This window comes from Melopsittacus undulatus, chromosome 14, assembly GCF_012275295.1.
Source record: "Melopsittacus undulatus isolate bMelUnd1 chromosome 14, bMelUnd1.mat.Z, whole genome shotgun sequence".
NCBI classification, from domain to species: Eukaryota; Metazoa; Chordata; class Aves; order Psittaciformes; family Psittaculidae; genus Melopsittacus; species Melopsittacus undulatus.
Genome location: NC_047540.1, coordinates 6,127,779 through 6,152,297, shown reverse-complemented (window position 1 = coordinate 6,152,297; position 24,519 = coordinate 6,127,779). Strand labels below are relative to the sequence as shown.

Genomic DNA, 24,519 nt, shown 5'->3' with positions numbered 1-24,519 from the left:
ATGCGCATCGCCCCCAGGCGGCAGTGCTGTTGACGGGCTCGGTGAGCGGTAATGGCTTCCCTTGCAGTGCTGTGCTGAGGCCTCGGCAGTGCCCGGGGACACAAACCTCGTTACGGTGGTCCCGTGTAATGGGGGTGTGGAGAGAGGCAGCAATTCCTGTGTGCCAGGTGACCTTACACAGCAGGAGGAGGAAGGATCCTATGGGGGTAGTTAGCAGAGGTTAAGGAACTGCAGTTAAACGCGCTGGGGGGGCGCGTGTGGGGGGTTCACACAGCCATGAGATCCAGCCCAGTGACACTGAGAAGCTGGTCAGACAGGAGGATGTGTGACAGGCGCTTGTGGGGGGTTCACACAGCCGTGAGATCCAGCCCAGTGACACTGAGAAGCTGCTCAGACAGGAGGATGTGGGACAGCCCTGGTCTGTAGGGCATTCTGGTAGTGTGGATGCAGAGGCAGCACAGAGGTAGGGTACATTCTGAGCACTGCAGCTCCTTAGTTTTGTATCAAGCATGGCATTTCATTAATTAATAGTTGTAGAATGAGAACATGGGAAGACAACAGCTTTTATAATGAGTGGTTTACACATGTACTTTAGCCTGTTCAGGATTCTTACTTGATCTCTCAATATCTGGTGACAGACTGCTGCCTGCAGTAACCACATCTCTGCATTGCTGAAGCTGATGTACATGGACCAACATAACCCCCGACATCAACAGGTAACACAACCTGCACCTTGTCCTGTCCCTCTCACCTCCACAGTGTAATTTCTCAACAGCCTCTCTTGAACCTGCACAAACCTTTTGTGCTGCGCTCAACAGTTCCGCTGCACAAAACATCGTGCCTGCATAAACAGCCTGCTAGTGATGGCTTCAGAGCCGTGTGTGTCCCGATGTGTGTGTGTGCTCTGCTCCTCCTCCACCAGCTCCCTCCTCATTCACACAGAGCTCCCAGCTCCTGTCCTCCCACAACCTCTGCTGCACTCTGCAGGGCAGGTCTTGAGAGGCTCCTCAAGGAACTTCTGCACAAAGCCAGATGCATGTGCCTCCTTGGGAGTGTGTTTCAGTCTTTTAGAGGAAGGCTGCAGAATGGGGCTCTGGACTGGAAACTCGAAAACCCGGGACCAGTTTCCATCACTCCCTAGGTTTCTGGAGTGAACCTGGACTCTTTGCTCAACGAGTTGGGTCATTATTTGTAACTTAAGTCATTTTTATTGTCTTTTTTCTTATTGTCTCGCCTACTGAGGGTATAAAGGGGCTGAGACCTTCCTTTGTCGTTACCGTACGTAACGAGGTGGGACTGTCACCGGGGGGTACGCTCCGGCTGGAGCCCTGAGCCCCCGTGCTCCTCTGTTCGGTTGTCCGTTCCGCAGATGGCAGCAGCAGAGCTGTGCCCGCCGGCAGCTCGCGGTGCAAGCTGAAGCCGTGGGAGCCGCCGGCCGGTTGCACTGCCCCGGTGCGCTGGGAGCCGGTGCGGACGGAGCTGCGCGTACCGGAGGCCGTGGGCACAGTCCGAGTGCGACGGGGCGGCGGAGGGAGGGCGAGGCCGGGACGTACCAAGTGTGAGGGGGGTGGCAGGGCGGCGCGGTTCTCTTGTGCCGTGCTCAGCGCCGGCAGGGCGGGTCGCACCGCTGCTCAAAGGGAAGCGAACCGTACTAATGCTGCCTCCCACGCGCAGGGGGAAGGTCTGTTGTAACGGCAGCGGGACGGAGGGAGCCGTGCCCCGAGGCACGGGGAGGGGTACCCGGCACGGCTAGCCCCAGTGCTGATGCGAGCATCGACATAGCCGGAACACCCCCGCGGCGCTGCGGATGGGTGTGCCTAGCGCGCTGAATCGGGTCGGGTGGACCGTACCAATGCCGGCTGTGGGTGTGAGGCGGCTCGTGCCAATCAGCGGCGGGCTGGGCCGTACCACGGGGCGCGGGCGGGGAGGGAGCGGCCTGTACGTGAGGAGCCGTGTGGCGGCGCGCGGGCTCTCGGGTGTCTCCGGGCCGGGCCGGTCCAGCACAGCCGCAGCCCCGTTGCTACCGGTCCCCCTCGGTTCCCTCCGCTCCTTACCGGCGCCCGGCCCGGTGCTTGGGAGGCGCCGGGCCCGTTCGGAAGAACACTGACGCGCTCAATGCCCAGGGTGAGAGTCTGCGGCGAGGAGGAACTGGGGGGTTCGGGTGAGGAGGGGCCTCTCTGGAGCCTGGTCCCCAGTGCCGGGATGGTTGCTCTGGGGAGGCCTGCGGGGTCCTTCCTGCGGCTGCTTAGGGGGTTTTGAGGGGACTCGGTGGCCTACGGGGCAGGTCTGGGGCTTCTGTGGCTTGAGGAGTTTCCTTCGGCCCTTGCGGACGGTTTGGAGGCGCCTTCTGTGCCCAGGGCCCCTCGCCTGCTCCGGGGGCTGCCTTGGGGAGGCCCATCCTGATCCTGGGGGTGTTTCCTGACCTCTGGGGCCTGTTCGGGGAACATTTCCGGGCACTGGGAGCTGCCTGGGGCATGCGTGGGGCGTCTCTGACTCTGGGGTCCCTGCTCTGCTTCGGGACTCGTTCTAGGGGGTTTCTCGTCTGCTGTGGGGTGTATGGTGTGAGGGGCCCCCATGGCCGGGAAGGCTCGTCTAGAATACGAGCGTTTGGCTGCAGCGTTGGGTGCTTTGTGAGGTGTCCCACCCGCGAGGCTGGTTTCGAGGGTCCTTGTTAGTGGGATGGGGTTAACTTCCAGCACCCATCCTCCATGGCTCTGTGGCTGGTTAGCGTGAGTCCCCCTTCAGCAGTGGTGCTGAGGGGGATTGGGCCCCAAAGAAAGAGCTTAGGGGAGAGAACTGTTTTCCGTCTGGGCTTGGGGGGCTGTAGGGTTGCAGCAGTGAGAGCATACGGAGGCTGCAAAGGGGTTGGTGTGTGTGAATGGGGGATCTTGCCTGTATCTGGAAAAGGAGGCATTTGTAGGGGTTGGTTTGAGGGGAGAGGGTGTTACTTTCTCTGTGTGTATGTATGGACAGAGAAAGGATGGGTGAGTTGTTCGGGGGGAAGGGGTTAGGCCTGGAAAAGGTCTGTAAAGGGATTTTTTTCCTGGGATCTGGGCTGGAGACTGGAGGGAAAAGACTGGGAGCAGAGCGTACGGAATCTTTCTCAGGCTTAAGGGGAACATGTGGAGCTGGAAAGGAAGGGTGTCCAGGATGTGGTGGTTTTCCTGGGGTTTGAGTGGGGGCAGGGTTGTGAATACAGAGGGCTGCCCTGTGGGACTTGGAGCTGCCTGGGTTGGAAGCAGGGAGCTGATGAAACCTGGCCAGGGCAGCAGCTAAAAGCCAGTGCTGAGGGTGCTGAGTGACCTGCAATAAGGCCTGAGACAGGAAGTGCTGTGCTTACTGGGCATGGCTGGGGTTTGCTGCTTTAGTGGGTGAGGAGCCCTAGTTACTGAGAGCTGGAGGTTTGGGACTTGGAGGCTGGGAGGTGTTCTGGGATGGGGATGACTGTAGATGTGGCCTCCACTCAGCTGCAGTGATGGTTCCTCGTGGTTCCTTGGTGTGATTAGTCACAATCTGCTTTGTCTCTCAGGGCAGCTGTGTGCTCCTTGGTTTCAGTGTGAGGAGGAGTAAGGCAGAAAGTTGGCTTTTAAAGGCTACTGTATAAATGGAAACTCGCTTAAAAACTCCCCAACTGAACCAGTCAGGTTCTGACTCAGAACTGCAGTTAGTATTTAAAGAAGAAAAAAAAAGATAAACCCACCAGTAGCAGCAGCCATAAACCTCTATCTCTGTATGACTCAACACGTGGAAATACTTCAGTTTAATGAACCCAACTGCTGGAAAGAAAAGATTGGTCGGAGTTAAGGTAGGAGTAGGTATCTGCATGTGAGTGGCTGCAGAGCCAGAAATGTAGGTAGCCTTGCATAGGGACTAGCTGCCATCTTTTTAATGGAATCTCTCATAAATGTAGATGATTGACTTCAGGTTTGATTACCTGCAAGTAGTCAGCATTCTGTTGCACACAGCTGTACTCTGATGTCCTTCCTTGAGCTGAGCTGTGATTGCAGTAGCTCACCTCACTCCTGCTGCTGGACTTTGCCCTGGGGTGGCATGTCCTGTTGATTGACCGTGGTGAGGCCTGGGAGGGAGAGCTGTCGCTTGTGGAAGGGCATGTTTCTGTCTTTGCACAGCTCTTGAGATCCCGCAGTGCAAGCACACAATGTCATTAAGTAGTGTAGGTTGTGTATTTTGATAGTACCTTGGAGGAAAAAACATGTTGTCAATGATGCACCATTACTGAGCTCACAGAGAGGAGCTCTGGGGTGTTTGTTGCATTTGGATTAGTTTGACAGCTTCTTTGCCTGGTAAAGAGCTGGAGATGTAAACCAGGTGTGTCTGACACTGAAAAATGGACTTAATGGCTTAGAGGATCTGGGCTAGAAGTTATTCCTCGTTTTGAAGCTGGGTTAGGCAGGCACCTATTCAGGCTGGTATCTGTCTGATGCCTATCATCAGAGAGTATAAAGTACCTTTAGAGTGGGTATTGACTTTGGTATCATCTTGGGGCTCATTTTGCCAATTGAGAAGGGGTAAAGGAGTCTTAAATCTCCTGATCCTTTTTTTCAGCTCTAAGACCTGAGACACTGTGGTGCTGTTTCTATTCAGGTCACTGTTAGGTGTACCTCTTTGTGCCTCTTGTTTCTCTGTTCCGTACTAAAAAGATAAATTCTTTTCTGTCTCTTACACTGAAATCTAGCTCTGCTCAAAATAATGGACTGTGGATTCTGACAATTGAGACTTGGTGGAGGTGCAGTGAGATTTATCAGTAAGCTTCAGTTTGTGTTGTCAGGCTGAATTTAACTGCTGCAGGAGCAGGGAGAAGGAGCCAGCTCTCCACTCAGTCATTTTTCTGGCTGAGGCACATACAAATTCAGATGAGTGACATGAGTAAGATGCAAGTAACTCAGTACCTCTGCAGAGTAAAGTCTCTGTTGCTGTGGTGTGAAAAGTCCTGCTTGACTTAAGGGCTTTTTTTCTATGTTTTTTTGCTCCATCATCTGAAAGTGTGAGAATATTTAGTTTGAGTTGCTGGGGAGCTGCTGACCTCGCAGGGCAGTGTTTTCAAAGACCAGCAGTTGATACAGCTCAGAGCACTCAGCATTCAGGTTTTTCAGGATGAGTTCTTAGTGTCACATCCTCATGAACTGTTGTCTAAAGTGATTTTTAATTTTACTGAAATACAATTCTGTGAGTTAAATGGGATAAGAGCTTAAGTTTCTTTTTCGTAGCAGGGCCTTTTGACTTTCAAACACTTTTAGCAACTTTAAACTTTTTGAGGCATGGTATGTAAATAGCATTCAAATATGTCTTCTGAAGGGTTTTTAGTGAGTAAATGGTGAGTGGGGAAAGTGTTCAAAAGAGCCTGTGTCAAAACAGGATTTTTCACAATGAAGCAGCTTCTATTTTGCAGGAAGAAATCACAGAAACCCAGTCTGGTTTGTGTTGGAAGGGACCTTAAAGCTTATCCAGTTCCACCCTCTGCCAGGGGCAGGGACCCCTTCCACTGGAGCAGCTGCTCCAAGCCCCTGTGTCCAACCTGGCCTTGAGTACTGCCAGGGATGGGGCAGCCACAGCTTCTCTGGGCACCCTGTGCCAGCACCTCAGCACCCTCACAGGAAAGAACTGCCTAAGAGCTCACCTCGGTCTCCTGGCAGGTTAAAGCCATGTCCTGTCCCTACAGGCTGTTGTCAGAAGCCCCTCTCCAGAAAGAAAAGTTCTGAGTCACGAAGAACATGTACCTGTTGGGCCTCAGAAAGAGCTCCAGTGGTGTCTCATTGCTTCCCACTCTCAGTTTGTAGGGTCATGGGCTCTGTGCATCGATGCCCGTGTTGGATGTTGTGGTTTGATCTCACTCAAATTTGGGGATGGTAGCTAAACCTTTCCTGTGTAGTACTCAGAACTGAGTTGTGCTGCAGGATTCTTCTCTCCCAGAGTAGTTTTGCACGGCACACTCGACAGTTCTTGCCGTTTCCTCCTGTGTCACTTTTTAGGTACTTAATCTGTACTTATTTTTCCCTGCCTTGCTCTGTGCTGCTGTGGCTTCTACGGATGGGTTTTACAGCCTGGGCTGGGGTTGGTGTGAAAGGAAACGTGTGAGTCACCCGCAGAGCTTGTCTGCAGGCTGGGAGGGGAGGGTGGGACAGTAAAAGTTTTGACCTCACCCCTCTCTAGGCACGTGTCATTCCAAGCAAGCTTCCTTCAGAGACCGTTCAAGAGCTCCTTCCAAGAATGTTCCAGAGTTGCTTTCTCCTTTGTACTAGGAGAGTATATTTTAGAAACGATAGTTGCTTTGCTTCTTGCTAGTGTGTGTTTCTGTTGGTTTAAGGTTCAGTTTGGAGGACTTGGTGAATTCTTTCACTTGGGAAGCACTCAGATGAAACAGGACATTTTAAGGGTGTATAGACAGACTGTGGGTCATTTAGTGGGGCAGCGCAGAAAGGGAAGGTGAAATCTGACATACGCAGTGTGTCAGGAAAAGCCTGGCTGGCTGCAGCCTCATATGGATGGGAATTTTTATGGGATCAGCTGGGAACCGTCAGCATGCTGTGATGTTGATTTCACGTGTGGCAATGCTAACCCCAAGAATGAAGTTTTATAGAAAAGGAAAATGAAGCACTACATGACCTGACTCTGTTAACATTGAATCCAGATTCCCACTTAGAGAAACAAAACCAGCTGAGATGGCTTGAAAATATTGGACTCCAGAACACAGCAGTGTTTTTCACTACAGCCTGACAAATTAGAGGGCTCTGCTGCACATCCTGTTGCCGGGTTGTTTTGAAAGGGGATCCAAGTGACCTTTCCACAGGTACCCGTGTTCTGCAATCTGTGGAAGCTGCAGCTGTTGCAGGCTCTTTGCTGCCTTGGTGTAGCTAAGGCAGCACTTCTGCCAGTCTGTTCTGAAGGAGATGATGGAACTGGGAATTCCTGGTGATGCTATTACTTTTTTTAATTATCCCTGTCTTCTTGCTTTGCATGGGCTCAATAGGGAAGGAGCAGCAGCTTGTCCTGTTGAAGCATCTAATTGAGGCGTCATTGTAATGACTGAGGTTGCAGGCACTGGAGGTGAGCGGTGTAGGTGTGCTGGGTTTTTGCTTAAGGTAATCTCAGGTGAAGCTTCTACCCAGTCAAGAATTCATTTACCTGTTCTCTTAATTAGTTAATCATCCTGATTTATTTATGTTGGTTAATACATTGCCCCCTGCTTGTGTTTCAAGCATATTCTTCCATGTTCATAGTAGTTTGAAATACATTCTTCTCAAATTGCTCTCCTTAGGCTTCACCAAGCTTTCTTGGCATGTGTGGCTATGTGTGAGCATAAGGTGGGGAGATCACTACACTGTTAGTCCTGGCCATAGGTGCACTGGCACAGCTTCCTAAACTCGGTTGTATAGATGCACACCTTTGTTGATGATGATTCCCTATAATTAAGTTAAACAACATTATGATCTGGCTCCCAAGAATATTTAGTTATTTTCAGATGCATGTATGGCTATTACTTGGCTTGTTTGTCCTGCTCCCTCTGCTTTTTCTCCTCCTCCGGATCCTGGTGGAGCTTTTGCACTTCATTCATGGTGTTGACGTGTTGGATACCTCCGCTCCCTTTCTGAGGCCAGCCATGCAAGACATGGTGTCATCTTTTGGTTTCTCTCCATGTACTATCTCACTTTCTAAATATAAAAAGTTGAAGATTAATTGGCTGAGAAATTATTTCTTTTTTATTTCTCTTTTATTGTACATAGACCTGGTTTCTAGTTATTCTTGTTGGTTTTGGTCTGTTCTCTTGGGATTTTTGAAGTGCAGATTTGCTTGCTAGCACAGGGAGGAAGAAATGGTAACATGTTTGCTTGGGGAGATCAGAAGTTGCAGACAACAGGGGTTTTCCTGGTTTTTCTTAATGAGGAGCCTAGTTTTTCTTTTTAAACTTCAGCTTAACAGCAGCTGAAAATCGAGGGAGGAAGGGATGTATGTGTCAGTAACCCAACTTCTACCAATAGGCTTGTGTGCTACATGAACTTCTTTTGGAAATTGTTTTTCAGCCTTAAATACAGCACTCTGTTTTTAATCACTCCTTAGCTATTAGCTGATTAAACACTTCAGTCATACTCCTTTGGGGAAGGTAAATTGTGTCATTCTTGCTCTACAGGATGAGTTGAGCTACTGAAAGTGGCTTGGCCAGGGTCAGACCACGAGCAGCTGCAGATCAGAGCAGTACTGTAGCTGGTGCCTCCCCTGCCACTCTGGATTCACTCGAACATGGCATCTCCATGTGTCCTTTCTCAATGACTTGGTAAATCAGTTTTCCAAAAGACTTAAAATAATTGGGTTGAAATTCCTTCTTTGATTTGCTTGAGGGAGGAGAATTGTAACTATAATGATCTGGGCTGACACAACTCACAGTGCAAATAGCACTGCATGAGGCTTTTCCAATGAAATTATTGGTGCTGAAAAGAAGAATGTCTAAAGAATTTGTTTAAATATGATGCAACAGCTCCCCTCATAACAGTGTACTTTGTAATGCTGCAAGCCCCTGGTGGGCAGGATCCAAGTTCTGATCTCGTATTCCAAGATCTGTTGACCACTGATTTTATGTAAATGACCTTTTTGGGTCCTCAGAAGTTAGTTTTGGAACCACTGTGTATGTGTCACTCTCAAGACATGACAGGTGACTGGGCTGTGTTCAAAGCAGGGAAACCAGGTCAGGGTTGGCCTGAAAAGAGACTTTTTTGCATGAAGTTTTACAGGTGTTGCACATGTGGATGCTGTGACTTTGGTCATTCTGTTCCTGGTGCATTACAGATACAGCAGGCTCTAATTGATTTTAACAACCTCTGTCCTTTGAGATTGGGTATTATATAGGAGACAAATTGGGTATTGTATTGGGTAGTATGTGTGTGACAAATGTGCAAGAATTGACATGTGTAAGGACTCGAGTGTGATGTGCTTAGATGGAATTCCTTCAGCTGGGGTGAAAGTGGATCCTGTAATCATGACACTGCTGAAATATTCCTGGATTCATTTTTGAAATGTGTATTTGAGTCACTCAGTGGAGCTGTGCTAAAGCCAGGGCAGGTCATTGACAGCATCTCTGCTCTTGCCTCTGGTGACCTAATCCATGGATTTCTTTTTTGGCACTGAGAGCTGTTCTTTAAGTGGGTGAGTTCTGACTTCATGTCAGTGAAAAAGGGGATTCTGTAGGACTTAAATTGACTATTTTCAAGTGAGGATCTCATTAAAATGTTGAGTGCACCAGAAGTTTGGAGGGTGAACTTCCATCTGTGTGTTTCCCTGATGGCATTCACTGAGCATTGACCTTTCCACTTGAGTTGCAGGTTTGTGACTTCTGGCTGTTAGTTTGGATTTGAATCAACAGATTTCAAACTTTTTCCTTAAAACCCTGAAGTGTCAGTAGTGACTCTTTGGCTTCTTAAATGCAGTGAAAAAACATGTTGCTTATTTAGTGTTTCAGCCTTAAATGAGCTGTGCTCTTTTAGCTCCATTTTCATCCACCTGACCTTCATGGTTGAATTGCGTGGTTCCATCTTTTATTGCTATTGCTGAAACATCTGCATTTCGAAGCCTATGTGTTAGGACTGGAATCTGCCACAGGCTTAATGCCCTAGTCTGTAAATACAGGTAAGACTGAGAATAACTTACAGTTATTACTGTTAAGTGACCATTTGGTTGCTGTTGCAATGGCTGATTTCTGGAGGGTATCTCCCTGCTGCTGCAGGAGTTTGTGGATACAGCTCTGTGTGTGAAATTTATCTGCTAGCAAAAGCTCAAATATGTGGCACTTTAGGTACATTCTTATTTCTGCTTGTGCTGCTTATTTTGCTCAGAAAAAAAAAGCTACACCAACATTATTTTTTACATAGTTGGCCTTAAGCCAAGCAAGTATGACTGTACCAACAGCCACTTTGGAGAGTGTACTTGGCTTTGTGCTATTTTCTCCTCTCTTGAGGCACCTGGATGAGAGGGAAAGGCTGCAGAGAACATAGAAAGGTTTCCTTGTTCTCAGTTCCGGTACCTGCCAGGAGCAGCACTTACCAGAAGTCCATGTCTCAGTGCCCACAGAATATTTGGGATTGTAACTATGAGTCCAATGAAGATTGGTTTTTGGTTTTTTAACATAGTCTTCTCTAGTGTAACTCACATTTCTCTGGGAGGGTCAGCATTCAGTGGTTCTGGAAGCAGAAGCAACAAATCCTTTTATCTTTCTCTTGTCTCAGGTATTCTGTTGGAGCGTACGCTGCACATTTATGGCGATTCTGAGTGTGAGGGCAGAATTCTGCCAGGCCCAGCACAGCATCCTGGCTGACAAGTGAGCTGAGCACAGAGGCTTCCACGCGTCATAATTACTTTGCCTTGAAGACTCCGGACACAGTAGACACTCAGATATATGGGATATCTTCTGCACATTGGAAGCATTTTCCTTCTACTGACTCTGGCAAAACTAAGCATCAAGAAAACAAAGTGGAGAGAAAATCTGCCCTTACTTTTTTGCCTCACCAGTGCCTAAATGTAGAACAGGCTGCCTAGTCTTGCGTGTAGTCAGAGTTTTGGAGTCTGAAGGGTACCACCTGCAGCAGTTGAGACCGAAGTTAAATTCAAGTGGATTCTGAAGTGAACCAGCTTTTCTAGCAGCGAATTCTTTAAGGAAGAAACACGTCGAAGCAAGCTCTGATCTGTCCAAGGCATTTTAGTGGTCTCTTTAATGTTTTCTGCTGTGAAACCTTTCCAAGGTTATTGATTTTTTTTTTAATTATTATTTTCCTCAATCTTTTGGCCCCTTACACTTTCAGTTGCCATTATGAACCGTCCAGCCCCCGTGGAAATCACTTATGAGAACATGCGCTTCCTGATCACTCACAACCCAACCAACGCAACCCTCAACAGGTTCACAGAGGTAAGGCAACCAGATAAAGCTTCCTGGCATGCTCATGCTTCTGGAGAAGCACTGGCCAGTCACTCTTCACACCTGTGGCTCAATACTTTGGCTGTATATTACATGGTGCCTGAAACTTTAGGTGTTTTTATCTATAATATATTGCTCACATTCTCCTGACAGGATGAGGAGAGAATCCACTGGGAAGAATGGGTTACATGAGCAGTGGGTTGCACTGTCACTGACACAGTCAGAACTTAAATATACAGCAAAACCTAGCATTCAGCTTTCTGAGAAAGCAGGTGAGGATAGTATCATCAGAGGAGTGGTAGGATGGTGTATTTCTGGGTCATTGCAAACCTACAGTATCTTTGTGGCCTCATATCTAGAGGATTTTCATGTTGCATGTGCAGGTCTGTTTCTTCCAGAGAGATCCTGTCATCTGATACTGATGTCTGACTGTGGCTGTTCACTTACATCTTTCAGCAGTGGCCATTCACCATGAATCTGCTCAGATATTGTTGGTTAATTTTGAAAGCTACATTCTTTTGGCCTTATATATATATATACATACATATATATATATATATATATTTTCCCCATTAACATGGATTGTCTTCCTTTTTCAGGAGTCCTGACTCTGGAATAGGTATTGTTGCTAGTTGTTAGAAGTTACAGTGATTCATTCCAAGCATGAGAGGAAATTCTGCTTGCTGTATGAACCTTCAAAGTGAACTGGAACAGCTTTTGTTTGATCTTCTGATTATTTATCTAGCACAATGTGCTACTTATAGTGCATTACAAGGAGGCTAGAGTATGATGGTGTGTGTTCTGTTCCTCCCTGCCTCAAAATGTCAACACTGTCAGAAGCAAACAGTTCCAGGCTTCTATTTAAAGAGAAGAAGCAGCTGCTTGGAGAATATAAGCGGTTATTTTAATGTGGCTCTTATATATGCATTTTTTTTCCCACCTTGGCATTTCCCTGGAGAAGGAGGATTCATAGTGTTCTGTGTTTATTCCTGTCATTTGTAGCCCTTGTCCTCTTATAGGCCATAACCTCCCTTCCTGTGCTGGCATTTTGCTCCTTCCCTGTGTAGTCACCTTGGAGCTGTACAGTAGTGGTGGCACCACTGACTGTTTTGTTCTGCAGCTGCTGGGAAAGTGCTTGTGTTGGTCCCTGTGTCATGTGCTCACCTGTGTTCCTTTTCCCTAAAGGAGCTCAAGAAGTATGGAGTGAGAACCTTGGTGCGAGTTTGTGAAGCCACTTACGATCAAGCTCCCATCGAAAAAGAAGGAATCCAGGTTCTAGTGAGTTGCCTTTAAAACTGTCTATAAATAAAGCCACCATGGGCAGAAGTGGTGGGGATGCCCCAGGCTTTGGGCAAGCAGTTGTGACTGTTTCAGACTGGCCAAAAGCAATGTGATCTCCAGCATCAGCTGATGCTGGTTTGATAAGCTCACTGTACTTTTGTAAGAGGCACTTGCTTGTCTATTACTATTGCCAGAGCTCTTTAGTTGGAGTAGAAATTTCTATTCCTGGATTTATGGGTTTGTAGAGATAATTTGATTGCCTTTTAGAGTAACCCCGTGTTCAGCTTTGTGGTACATAAAGCTCACTGCTTTTCAGCACTTCTTGGCTTTACTGTTGGATCTTCTCAGGGTGCAGGTAAAATCCATCCTTCAGAAAGTGCCATCTCTTGAGACTTTCTGACATATTGATACTGACTGTGGCAGGATACTGGTCAACAGCCTCATCACTGCTCATCTCCAAATGAAGCCTGGCTGCTGGTGGCTCCCCTCTTCAGCATGTGGAATTCCATAACTGCTGCTCACAGCTACCATTATGCAGTGACTGTCTGACTGTATGGTCTGGTGTTGCTCAGTGGTTATGGGAAGGTTGTTTTAGTAGGTGTGTGCTCACATGAAGCTTGCAGGCGGTATTTTTCCAGGCCGTACTTCTGAATCATCACAGTGTGTCAGATATAATCAGTTTATTTTACTGGAGTGAATAATACTCTGTTCTGAGGCCAGAAAATGCATCTTACCGTCTTGATGCAGGTAGTCAGCCTTCCATTACCCCTTGATTTTTATGGCTCAGGCAGAGAAGAACTTTGCAGTTTTCCATTAGGAGAAAAACTTGTATCCTGGCATATCTGTGAACACTCCCCCTACAAGTCGATTGGGTTTCTTGGCTTCTGGCCCTGGTAAGCATTTACTTCAGTTCCAGGCAGCCGTGTGCGCCTCAATGTTGTTGCAAAAATCAGTCATTATAGGGTTAACTGTGCTCCCAGGGGTTTTTTGTTCTCTCTGGAGCTGTCTTGGACTGGGACACGCAAGTGTTTTCATTACGCTGCTGTGAAGCTTCCAGCTGTGATATTCCTGTGGTTGCCAGAGGCTGGAAGGATTAAACTTCTGATGCCAAAGGACTCAGAGCCCTGATTTAAGCTGGGGTTTAAGAGCTTGTGTTCCTGTGCTAAATCAAGAACTGAGTTCTTTCTAGAAGACTTGGGACAGTTTTGCAGGTGTCCAGCTCTACCCTGTGGGGCCCTATGAGACCTTGGCGTCTGCAGCTGGGAGCCAAATCCACCTCCTGCAGTCTGTGCCCCTGGGGCAGCTGCAGGAGCTGGAAGTGCACTGTCCTCTGCAGCCTCTGCTTCTGAAATAGTTTGGGGATTTTGGTTCTCAGGAAACTTTAGGAACTCGTTGGCTTGGTTTGAACTGAAAGCAGGTTTTTGAGGAAGCTTTTGTAAAAACTGGAAATGCTTTTTCTGCAGCTGTGCTAAAAGGATTTTTCACTTCAAGTAACACATGTAAGACTCTTGTGTCCACAGGTTTGTCTCAGCTAACATGCCTTCTTGCATTGGGTATGTATGAGATCTTAGTGTTCCATTGCTGCAGAAGGACTAACAGGAGAGAGCATAAATCTACCAGGCATCTGTTAAGGATAACAGAAAGCAGAAGGTAACAGGGAAGGTTTGCTGCTAGTGTTATCCCTGATGGTGATGATCCCAGTCATGGGGTTGTCTTAGTAATTCACTGTATTGCAGTAGTGTTTTCTATTTCAGATAAGCTTTAACTGGTTACCAGCATGACCAGCTCTGCTTTCCTAGGAGCACTTCCTTTTTCAAAGCAGAGTCCTGTTGCTGTTCAGAACTGATATTGAATTACCAGCTGGCTTAGAAAATAACACGTCACTATTTAAAGCTAATATTTGCTTGCAAAAATAACATTAAGATTAAAAACAGCCTGACAGAGATTAGTGTCTATTTTAAAACTGTTGAGGTCAAAAGCATAGTGAAACCTCTCAAAATGAGAGCACTTGGGCAGAGCTTGCTCTCAGGCTGTGAGAGGAGTGTGCACTGGCAGGGTGGGTAGAACTGGCAGCTCCAGAGCTGCTTTGGCAGATGGCATAGTGAGAAAGTAGAGAATTGAATGTTCTGTGTTTGGAGTAGTACTATTACATGTGTGTGTTTATCAACAGAGATTCAATCCAGGAGGTGGGAATGGATTTAGTTTCTGTGGGTTTCTGCAGTTCTTGGGTTCATGCATCAGGTCTTGTAACACAGAAATGTTACATCACAAAAACTGATGGTTTTCTGGAAATAGTTTTGCACAGGCTGACAATCAGGGAGGCTGTAGAGGGTTGGTTTGTCTTCAGGATCAAAGACAGATACCCTTGTTCTTCTCTTAGTCCTTCATGTGGGCTTTGAACATGGGATTCTTGTCACCTTAAAGTTCTGTTACTGCTTCTTGGTTGTCTCAGTTCTGCGTTGCCACCTGCAGTCGTTGCCAGCTGAGAAAGCCAGAGCTGTTCTGCTAAGCAACACTGCTCCAGCTGAAGGATAGATAAGAATAACCCTTTCTTTCCTGTCATCCTTCCCAGATCCTGTACAGTGACACAGAAGAGCTGTGTATTCTGTTTGTGCAATCTCAGTGCATCATCCTGGTTATTAAATTACTGGTTTGGTTGGGGAGCTTAGCAGCTGGGTTGTATCCTATCTGACAGTGATGCTGGCAGAACTCAGCAGGAAAAGACTTGCAAAACCTTGCTGCATTCACTCCTCCAGTCTCAGAAGTGTTCTTGTTCCTTGTCCTGGGCAGGCTTTTATCAGTGCCTGTTCAGTGTCAGGGTTGTACCATTCCTGGGAAGGTGATGCTTGTGTGAGGTTGTGCTTAATTCAGGCCAGCACAAGAGCTGGGTGAATGTGATGTTTAATATATAAGCTCAAGCAGTGTAATAAACTCCTGTGTTTGGTTTGAAGGAAAGGGTTTAGTTTAATGGAGAACCAGGAAGCAGAACTGACATGCAAATCCTGTTCTTTGCAAGGCATTTTCAGAAGAAAGCACCTTGCAGTGAGCAGTGCATCTTCTCTTGGCAGCCCATGCTTCTCTTCCTGGGACAGTGCATAATACTAGGTCTAAAATAATAGAGCTAGCCATGTGTGATGGAGTAGAAAATCTGGTGAAAGCCTTTAATTAGAGCAAGTTTCACTTTATGATCTTGTTTCTATAGCCTTGTTGTCACAGATACTTTTCATTTCCCATTTGCCTTAGAAAAGGAGTTCTCTGTGCCCCTCAGACTTTGTGAATTCATCGCATTGTCATTTCAGGAACTTAAGGCTTTTTGGTTTGGTAGTTCCAAGACACAATTTCCACCTTGCAGCTTTTGTAAGTGCCAGCACATTGCTTGGGTGCTCTAAGGCCGAGGGTTGTGCCAAGTTGTATTTGCTGTGCAGGAATTATCAGGGCAGCAGTAATTGTATTTCAAAAGGGAAAGCCTGGTGGGTTTTGTTACCTTTGGCTGTACGTGCTCAGTTTCTGCATGCTTCTTTGAGGCTTCACAGAATATTACTTCATATTAAACTGTTCTCAAGACACTACGTGAAAGACCTGTTGCTAGCCAGTGAGGGAAAAAGACGGCTCCTTTCAAAGCCATTTCCATGCCACTTGGAGAGGTGGCTGAATAATACAAAGCTCTGGCTATGAGTCTCTATTGTAAAATGCATTGCAGTCTAATGAAAAGTGCTAAATAACTACTAAGTATTATTTTTCCCCTTGCATCTGTGCTGCAGAAAGAGCACTCCCTGTTGTCTTGAGAAGATTATAAAGCACATGATTGTCCTGAAATGTAGGACATATACTGCCCTTAGCACAGGTTCCAGGAGAGTGCTTGTGACTTCAGGGAAATGGGAAGCGTCTGACATGCAGTTTTGATTGACAGGCACGGTGATGCTATCGGATGTGATCTGGGTAGTGAAATGGTAGCTGCCCCTTTAGCAGGCAGAAAATTAACTGTAAATGTTGCTTGTTTGGTGACTTGGCTGATGTCTGAGCACTCTTCTTGCCTTTGAATGGGCTGGGGAATTTGGACTTGAATTGTCTTGCTGACTGGATTCATGGCAGCTGGACAAGGTGATCATTTGAGTTGTTATGAAGAACCTTCTCTGCTGATCCACTTGAATTGTTAGGAAGTAGCTTCTTTGGACAGTCTGAAGTACAAATAGCACTTTAAAAGCTTGACAGAACCACAGGCAAAAGTCTGCAGAGTTCTCATTTCTCAGATGTTTATTTGAAATGTCTTGATTTTTACTTGTTTTTAATAAACTGGATTTCCAAGGTAGCCATTTTTCTGAAAATTCTCTACCCCACAGGAGTTGGTAGAGTTTTATTGAAATGTTATTGACAAGTGCAGCTTAATGGTTGTTAAACATTTAGTGTTGCATTATATTGATCTTCTAGCTTCCGTGCAGCCAGAAAACAGATCTGTTTGCAGTATGCGCTTCTTGCTGATGCAGTATTTTCGTTCTCCCAGTTCCCATTACCTTGCTGTTGACTGTGGTTTGACATCCATGTCACTAATGCCTTTTTCTTTCCTTCAAAGGACTGGCCATTTGATGATGGAGCACCACCCCCCAATCAAATAGTTGATGACTGGCTCAACCTGTTGAAATCCAAATTCCGTGAGGAGCCTGGCTGCTGTATTGCTGTTCACTGTGTTGCAGGGTTGGGAAGGTTGGTGTTCTGCTGCCTTCTTTTTATACTGGACTTCAAAATTAGTCCCTTTGTCTAGAAGGTCAGGGAGGGTGTTAAGTAAGTGCCAATTCCTCCGTTTTCTCACACTGTTAAGGATGGGAGAATAATAATTAAAAAAAAGGCATTTAGAAAAAACAATTCAGTGACTTTCTTACTCTATAAAGTGGCTTCACTTCAGTTTCAGGAGGAGTTAGGCTTGTATTTCTTGCTCACATGAGGTCTGATGTTTCTCTCTTTGCCACTCAACTTCCTTCTTTGCAAAGAACTTACTTTCAAGATGAAGTAATAATTTAAAAAGACTGATTCAGGAGAGCTTAATGTTAAATTCATATTCCCAGATGTAACCTCTGAATGTTCTGTTTGTTCTGTGAGCTAGGAGGAAATGGAGCTGTCTGCTGAGGTACTCAGCAGGCAAATGTTGTTGTATAGATAATGCTTACAGAGAAAGTACTGAAGCTGTTTACAGATTAACTTGATGTGTTTGACGGGTTCAGTGTATTGTTTCTCTAGATCTTCCTAAAATACTGATTCCTCTCCTGTAGGGCTCCTGTACTGGTTGCACTTGCTCTCATTGAATGTGGAATGAAGTACGAAGATGCAGTTCAGTTTATAAGGCAGTAAGTTAAACTTCCCTTTGCTCAAGGAATCTCTCATTTATGTCACATTTGAACAGCATCTGCAGCAGAATCCATTAGATTTCTGCTTTGATTTCTAGTACTTATATCCTGACATAATTGGCATGACTTTGACGTAAATATAGAGGTTTGTGCCTTTTCCTCTGTTTAGAGATGAGGATTAAAATGTGGTCTCTCTCTCTTCCTCTCTTTTATTGTTATTATATACATATATATATATATGCATTAAACCTGGGCTTATGCCTTAAGCCATTGACTTGAGACTCAAAGATTTTGAACTTGGGAGGAAAAGATGTCCAGGCTGGGGCTGTAAAAATCATGGATGACCTGACCATGGGCTGGTTGCTCCTAATGAAACTGTCATAAATGGTAGCATGGGTGGCCAGTCACATGAGCACCAGTGCTCCTATGTGTCCTGTGGGGAGTGTTACCCACCCAGGGAATGTCTGGAAAATTGACAGATGTGATGAAGGATGAGGCTGCAGAGCTCTGCTGGTTTAGTGATAACATCACATCTTGAAATGAAGCCCGACAGGTGCGATTTATGTTGAATGAGTTTTGCCAAAAAGCTAGTTCATCCTTTTACAGACTCCCAGGGTCCTCAGTTCCCTCTGTGAACTGTGTTGCTGTTGAGAGATTTCCCTGAATTTTAACTTAAATTCTGGTTTTCTCATCTTGGGGATGATACCTTTATCTCAAGAAGCTCTTTCCTGAGAACCTCTTACATTCTCCTATCTGAATGGCATGGCCTTGCTTAGCTGATAAAAGAAGCCCGCGCACCTGCAGGGAAAGAGTAACCTTGATGTTGTTCAGCTTCTGCTGCTGGTGATGGAAATAAACTCTCCAATCCAAGAAAACAAACTGAAATTTGTTACTAATGAACTGGCCTGGTTTATACCTCCTCAGAGAGTCAGTGGTACAGAACTGAGACAGAAATGCTGGTTTTGTAGCTACAGGAAGGCTTTGAACAGAGGACTGATCTGCCTTGGGGGTTGTGGCGATTGAAGCAGTACTTTTTCCATTGATATTAGCCTTCATTCTCTTTGTTTTAGGAAAAGGAGGGGAGCTTTCAATTCCAAACAGCTGCTTTACCTTGAAAAATACCGGCCTAAGATGCGATTACGCTTCAAAGATGCCAACGGTCACTGCTGTGTTCAATAAAGCATAATCCCAAACGAAGGCAGAAGTTAGCATGGCTCTTTTCTGGACTCTTGGCACCTGGAAATGTGAATCTGGAATCAAACTACGTCATCAGACTGGGGGGAGTCAGTTAGTGACCTCAGCCTCTGTCCTAATGGTGGTGATGATTGAAAAACAATAAAAATTAAACCCAAACCTAAGAGCAACATTTCAGTGAAGGATTGTTTTCTCCTTGAGCTGCAGTTGGAACATCTGCAGGGAGAAAATAAGTTTCTGAATCTTCTGTATTTTTAACTTTTTAAGAAAAGAAATAAAGTAAATTTTATGTCTAAGGAAAACCAGCAGAGCATTGGCTTGTGCAGAAACTAATTTCTTGATTGGAGGAAAGTTCCCCAAGATTAGGGCCTGATAAATTAATTCCTGTTTAAAAGGACTCTTTGAAATGGAGTTGCCTTGTTTTTCACCTTGCTGGGCCCTGGTTGAGGCACAGGAGGAGCATTTGGTGCTGGATGGAAGCAGTCTTGCAGCCTTAAGCCCAGCCTGGGCAAATTCTAGAGACTGGGTGATGTCTGTTGTATGTGTACATGGTGTTCAGGCTCTACAGGTGTGAGAAACCTTCCTGTGGGCTTGAACAGAAGATTCTCTGCCTGATACTTCTGGTGACTCTGCTAAAGGCCTTTTCTGATGGGTACAAGGTTGTGCTTCAAATGAATGTGTGTAGCACGTGTGTGTCTCTGTCTTACCTTTCCAAAGCATTTGGCTGAGATGTTAATTGTCTTTCTGTTGTTAGAAAATCTATCCTGGCAGAAGACTGATGTCCAAGGGATGATTCAGACAAGGACTTAAAATGAATTAAGCTGTCATAAGAAAGAAGAAAAGGCTTTTCGCTGCTGTCCAGATTGTCTGCCTTGCTGAACACAGTAAATGAGGATTTTGGGGAGGGTCTCATTTGTATCACATCCGAGGTAAAGGTGGGATCCACATAGAAAGGTGGTCTGTGAATAAATGCCTTGTATGAGTTTTCCCAGACTAGCCCTCATGTACAGCTCCATTTAACCACTGATTGCCTTGTTTTTTATTAGGCTCTTTTGGAGGGGAAATCTAGTTATACAACAACATGCCTCTCATTCACCATTGGCAGGCTAGAAACGCACTCCTTGTTGGAGTGTGATGGTACAACCTTCTCTTTGTAGGCCACTGGTGTTGTCAGTGAATTAAGACAAGTCATGTTACAGCCTCTTTAAAGTAGTTTCAACCAGGCTACTTCTACCAAACACATGTTAACTTTGTGCCCTGCCCCAGAAGTGACCTCATATGCTTTGAACTTGACATTATATCTCTAATATTGAGCCATTGAGGGCTCTGAATACAGGTTTAGTGTCCTACTCTCCTGTGATCTGCTGTGAAGCACCAAAGGTTCTTGTTGGTCTGGATCTGTGGTAGTAGATTGATACCTGTCTCTACCTATGCTTCAGCCTTGGGTGGTGTGAGCTGCTTCACAGGACTTCTTCCTATTCCAGATATCTGCTTTTAGTCTGCAGGTTAACTGGGCACGTTTTCAGAGCACAGGTAATGGCCTTTTAGAATTCTGTTCTTGGATTTATAAACTCAAGCTAAAAGTAATGGCACTTGTGAGCCTGACTCAAGCTGTGGTGGTGTACTGAGTTCCTTCCTCCCTTCAAGATGTGTAATGTTTCTGATTAATAGATAAAGAAGACACAGAAGTGTTTGTGATGTCAATGCCTTCATTAGGGAAATAATGCATCTGGTTGTGTTTGAGTCCATATGAAAGGTAGATGATGCTGAAAGGGGCTTTACCCTCCCCTTGCGAACTAGAAACCTAATGTTCTAACTGTTTCTGCAAAGTAAAATGGGTGTTTCTAGTCAAATGAAATTCTGGTAGTTAAAGCTGGGTTGGCAGATGGTGGAAGTCAGGTTGGAGCGGAGGGTGCTGAGATGGATTAAAAACCAAACCCCAAGCCCTTCTGAAGAACAATAAAATCAACTTTTACATGCCATATGTATAACTGCATTCTTCCCCCTAGTTTTACTCTTGATTTTTACCGTACTAAGTATTCTATACTATGAATCTGCAGCCTTAATTGAGGAAAAATAGTGGAAAGTGCAGACTGTCATGGGGTGTAGACACAAAGGGGGGTGTAACTGTGACCAATGTCCATTAGCACAAGACTTGGTTCAGCACTTGAGCATAGTGCAATAAAGTTCTTCCAGTAAAATGTCTTCCCTCTGGCTCCTGATGAATTTATTGCAGCTAATGATTGTTAAATGCTCTTTACTCTGCTTTGTAAAGGCCCTTGGTAAGTTTGTTCATGCCCCTGGTGTTACTGGTGGCCACTGGGTTCTACACTTGGGTTTGCTGGTGGGAAAGGCAGCTCTGCCTTGGAGAGGGTACAGCCCTGGAGGCAGGAACAATTCCCTTCCTTTCAAACATGTACATTTACCCTCAAAGAACCACAACAGCCCCCGACCCAAACACCAGCTCTGAACTTCCCCAAGAACTTTCAAGGGTCTGTTGCAGAACCTACTATTGAGCCACAGGCCTGGGGTGACAAGTTCCTGGAGCCTTGGATCTCAGGGAACTACCCGTGCTTGGCATTGGGATGTCAATGCCTCCATCTGTGTAATTCACTTAAATAACAGCAAGGTGCTTTTTACTGGGCTTCACAGATAACAGCCCAATCAGCTCTGCTTTGCCACCATCAAAGAAATATGACTTGGGAATCAGTGTCGTGTTCCTAATATGTATCAGATTTTTCCAACTAGGACGCATTTGAAGTGAAGAATTTCTTCCTCATATCTGATGTAAATCTACCCAAAGGGACACAACAGGTAATGCTTGTCACAAGTGTGTCTGGAACAGCTTATGCTTTTAGGCTGTCCAAGGGCTATGATGTCTGCATACATCATTACCTTACAAAAATATTTAACACCAGACTATCAAAGCCCAAAACCTTTGGTGTGAAGCTAAATCTTGTGACCTTCTCTTGTTTTCACCACTCATTTCATCAGAACCTATATCACCATCAAAGAATGGAAGTGACATAACGAATCTAGTTTTTCATGACGTATTTTTAGTCTAGATCCTTCTACCACTGACTGGTGGGACACCACCAAAAAGAAAACTTGGTGCTGTCACAAAGTCACAGGCTGCCAAAGCTGTTGGATCACCCAGGACAGGAGCTCCTCTTCCTGGGCTTTCTGGAGCACTGGGCAGACTGTTGTCTGGGGGCTGTGGTTGGTACCAGGTAACAGCACTCTGGGAGGGTTGTGGTGTGGCTCGCAAGGAGCTTGCCTCTTGGTGAAACATCTGGGTGAGGTTTAGAGGCTGCTGGAGCAGCTGCAGGAGACCTGGAGTTTGAGGGCTATGTCTGTGTCCTTTCTTACAGGGCTTAACTCTAGATGGAGACAAACGAAGGACACCCTGAGCCGACGCCAGAGGAAAATCCCTGATGTAATTCTGTGGATGGATGAGACGAGCTCAAGAAGGGACAAGCACCAAGTAAGGAATCACTTTGGCTCTGTCCAGCAAGGGAAAACAAAAGCACTGAGTAATAATGTGACTCCTTTAGGGCTGCACAAAGTCAACAGATGGAGGGAATCTGGTCCTAGATGTGGGATGTCCTCTGTGGTTCCTGAAGCCACTTTGCTGGGAAGCTGGGCTGAATGTTAATGACTGGAGGTCAATTCCCTCACTGACAAGCACCCTGAGGGGATGCACATGCCAGAGTTGCAAGGTGGGAGGTTGTGAAAGGCCCCCTGCTCTCAGCGAAGCTGGAGACTGGTGCTGGGAACATCTGCAAGCTCGTGCAGAGAATGGAGAGCACAGCATGGGCCCTCGGCTGTAATAATACTCATCAACCCCTTGGGTTGTCTTTGGCAAGGCTGTGTGCGTGTGAAGCTCCTGACTTTCCTGGACTACTGTTTTGTTTCTGTTGTCCTTGTTACCCAGGGGGCTGCTGGATCATGGGCCTGCTGGGTGCTGTGGGCTGGCTGAGCTGCTTATTTCAGTTGACTGGACTTAGTGCTTGGGCTGCCTTTCGCTGTGGTGACTGTGTGCAGGCAAGGCTTGTGCTGCTTGGTGATTTATTGCCGTGTTGACTTTCCGTTTCCAACAGTAAAAGGGAAGAGGAATTGTTGTGTGGAATAGAAATGGCTTTAGGACTGAAGTAAGGAATTTTCCTAGAGAAAGGACAGTGGGACCCGTCAGGCTGGACCTGAGCAGGGCTGAGGGGGAAATGTTAGTCACAGCAGCTTGTTGGCATCTAACCCCTGCTGCTGCTCAGCCTTGCTGCCTGTGCTTGGAGTGCAGGCAAAAACCCTCCTGCTTCTTTGAAAGCTATGATGGATCTTCAGTCCCATCATTGCCACATTTGGCAGGGAGGGAAGCTTCTGTTTGCTGGAAGATCTTTGACTACTCCTAATAATGAGCCTCACTTTTGTGTTTCTGTTGCTGGAAGGCAGTGAGTGAGTCAGTGGGTTTCTTGCTATCAGACCAGGCACTGGAGAGATAAACTAAAGATTTGATGGGCTCCCTGGGGACAGAGGGGTTGGCTGGTGCTTTGGAAGAGTCAGCTGGGATGTGTTGTACTGCACAGCACTGGCTGTGCGACTTGGGCTAGAGCAGCTTGTGCTGGGGTGGGTATAAGCCATAGATTTCTCTCTTTCTCCCTAGGCAATGCAAACAAGATGAAGAGTAACTCAGTGTTGTCAGGGTAGCAGGAAGAACTGTGGGATGCACAACTTCATGGTAATCACTAGCTTCTCAATTTTCTTTAGCTCCTGTGCCACTGCAAGCTGTGTGGGACTGGGACCTTACATTGCAGACTGGCATCTATGGTGTTCCTTTTGTGGAATGCTAATTTGTACTCGTAGAATCCCAGCCTGGTTTGGGTTGAAGGGACCTGAAAGCTCCTCCAGTTCCATCCAGCCCCAACCCCTGCCATGGGCAGGGTCCCCTTGCACTGGAGCAGCTGCTCCAAGCCCCTGTGTCCAACCTGGCCTTGAGCACTGCCAGGGATGGGACAGCCACAGCTTCTCTGGGCACCCTGTGCCAGCGCCTCAGCACCCTCACAGGGAACAGCTTCTGCCTCAGAGCTCAGCTCCATCTCCCCTCTGTCAGGTTCAAGCCATTCCCCTTGGCCTGTCCCTACAGGCCCTTGTCCAAAGCCCCTCTCCAGGTTTTTTGCAGGCCCCTTTTGGTATTAGAAGACTGCTACTCATGGTGTCTTTGCAGCCAGGATTCAAAGCCAGGCCTTGTCTCACAGCCATGGAGTGGGGCAAGGGGAAGAGCTGCTATTTAAAAGCAAATGTTGTCAAGGAAACTGCTCGGGCAGCACGGAAGAGAGGAGCCTCCCCACGGCAGTGTGCGGTGTGGTGCAGCTCCACAGCCGGAATTCAGTGCTAACTACAAAGCCTTGTTTTGATTACCGTGTGGACTCCATCCCAACCTGCTGTAGTTACTCTTTGTACCCTGGTTAATGAGCCAGCCATGCTTGCCCGTTCTGTAAAGCTAGCCAGTAATTCTAAATAGGAGAAGGGTTCAGGAGGAAGGTGACAGGGAATTACAGCAGCCTTGCTTTGGTAGCACTGTTCTGCCTATAGGGGTAATTACTTAAAGCAAGACTAATGCACTGCATTTCAGTGAGCTCCTCTCCAGCCTGCCTTAAATCCATTACAGGATGGCTCCGTTTGACATCTGTGTCTTTGTCCTTAATGATGACAGTAAATTTCAATACCCCTGGAGGGCTGCGGGAACTGCTGCTACGAGGACTCCTTGAACATCCCCATGGGTGAGGCTTCTGG

The 24,519-nt window shown here is 46.5% G+C and overlaps 1 protein-coding gene across 3 annotated transcripts; it reads left to right on the top strand.

Annotated features, from left to right (window-relative positions):
- Positions 1 to 21: 21 nt before the first annotated feature.
- On the top strand, positions 22 to 20,933 carry PTP4A2 (protein tyrosine phosphatase 4A2). Of its 3 annotated transcripts, XM_034069250.1 has the most exons (7): positions 22 to 167; positions 639 to 716; positions 10,233 to 10,909; positions 12,104 to 12,196; positions 16,770 to 16,900; positions 17,464 to 17,538; positions 18,609 to 20,933. In XM_034069250.1, the coding sequence occupies exons 3-7, from the start codon at positions 10,814 to 10,816 to the stop codon at positions 18,715 to 18,717; spliced, it is 504 nt and encodes a 167-aa protein (XP_033925141.1). In that variant the 5' UTR covers positions 22 to 167; positions 639 to 716; positions 10,233 to 10,813; the 3' UTR covers positions 18,718 to 20,933. The 3 variants fall into 3 exon arrangements, with proteins under 3 accessions (XP_033925141.1, XP_030899019.1, XP_005142464.1); XM_031043159.2 differs by lacking the exons at positions 22 to 167; positions 639 to 716 and adding an exon at positions 1,662 to 1,681; XM_005142407.3 differs by lacking the exons at positions 22 to 167; positions 639 to 716 and adding an exon at positions 1,922 to 2,124.
- The last annotated feature ends 3,586 nt before the right edge of the window (positions 20,934 to 24,519 follow it).

What these genes read in the sequence shown, in the direction of transcription:
- PTP4A2 (XM_034069250.1), top strand. Translation starts at nt 10,814, where the DNA reads ATGAACCGTCCAGCCCCCGTGGAAATCACTTATGAGAACATGCGCTTC. An exon ending in CCCTCAACAGGTTCACAGAG is followed by an intron (nt 10,910 to 12,103) that starts GTAAGGCAACCA and finishes TTTTCCCTAAAG; the next exon opens with GAGCTCAAGAAGTATGGAGT. An exon ending in AAGAAGGAATCCAGGTTCTA is followed by an intron (nt 12,197 to 16,769) that starts GTGAGTTGCCTT and finishes TTTCCTTCAAAG; the next exon opens with GACTGGCCATTTGATGATGG.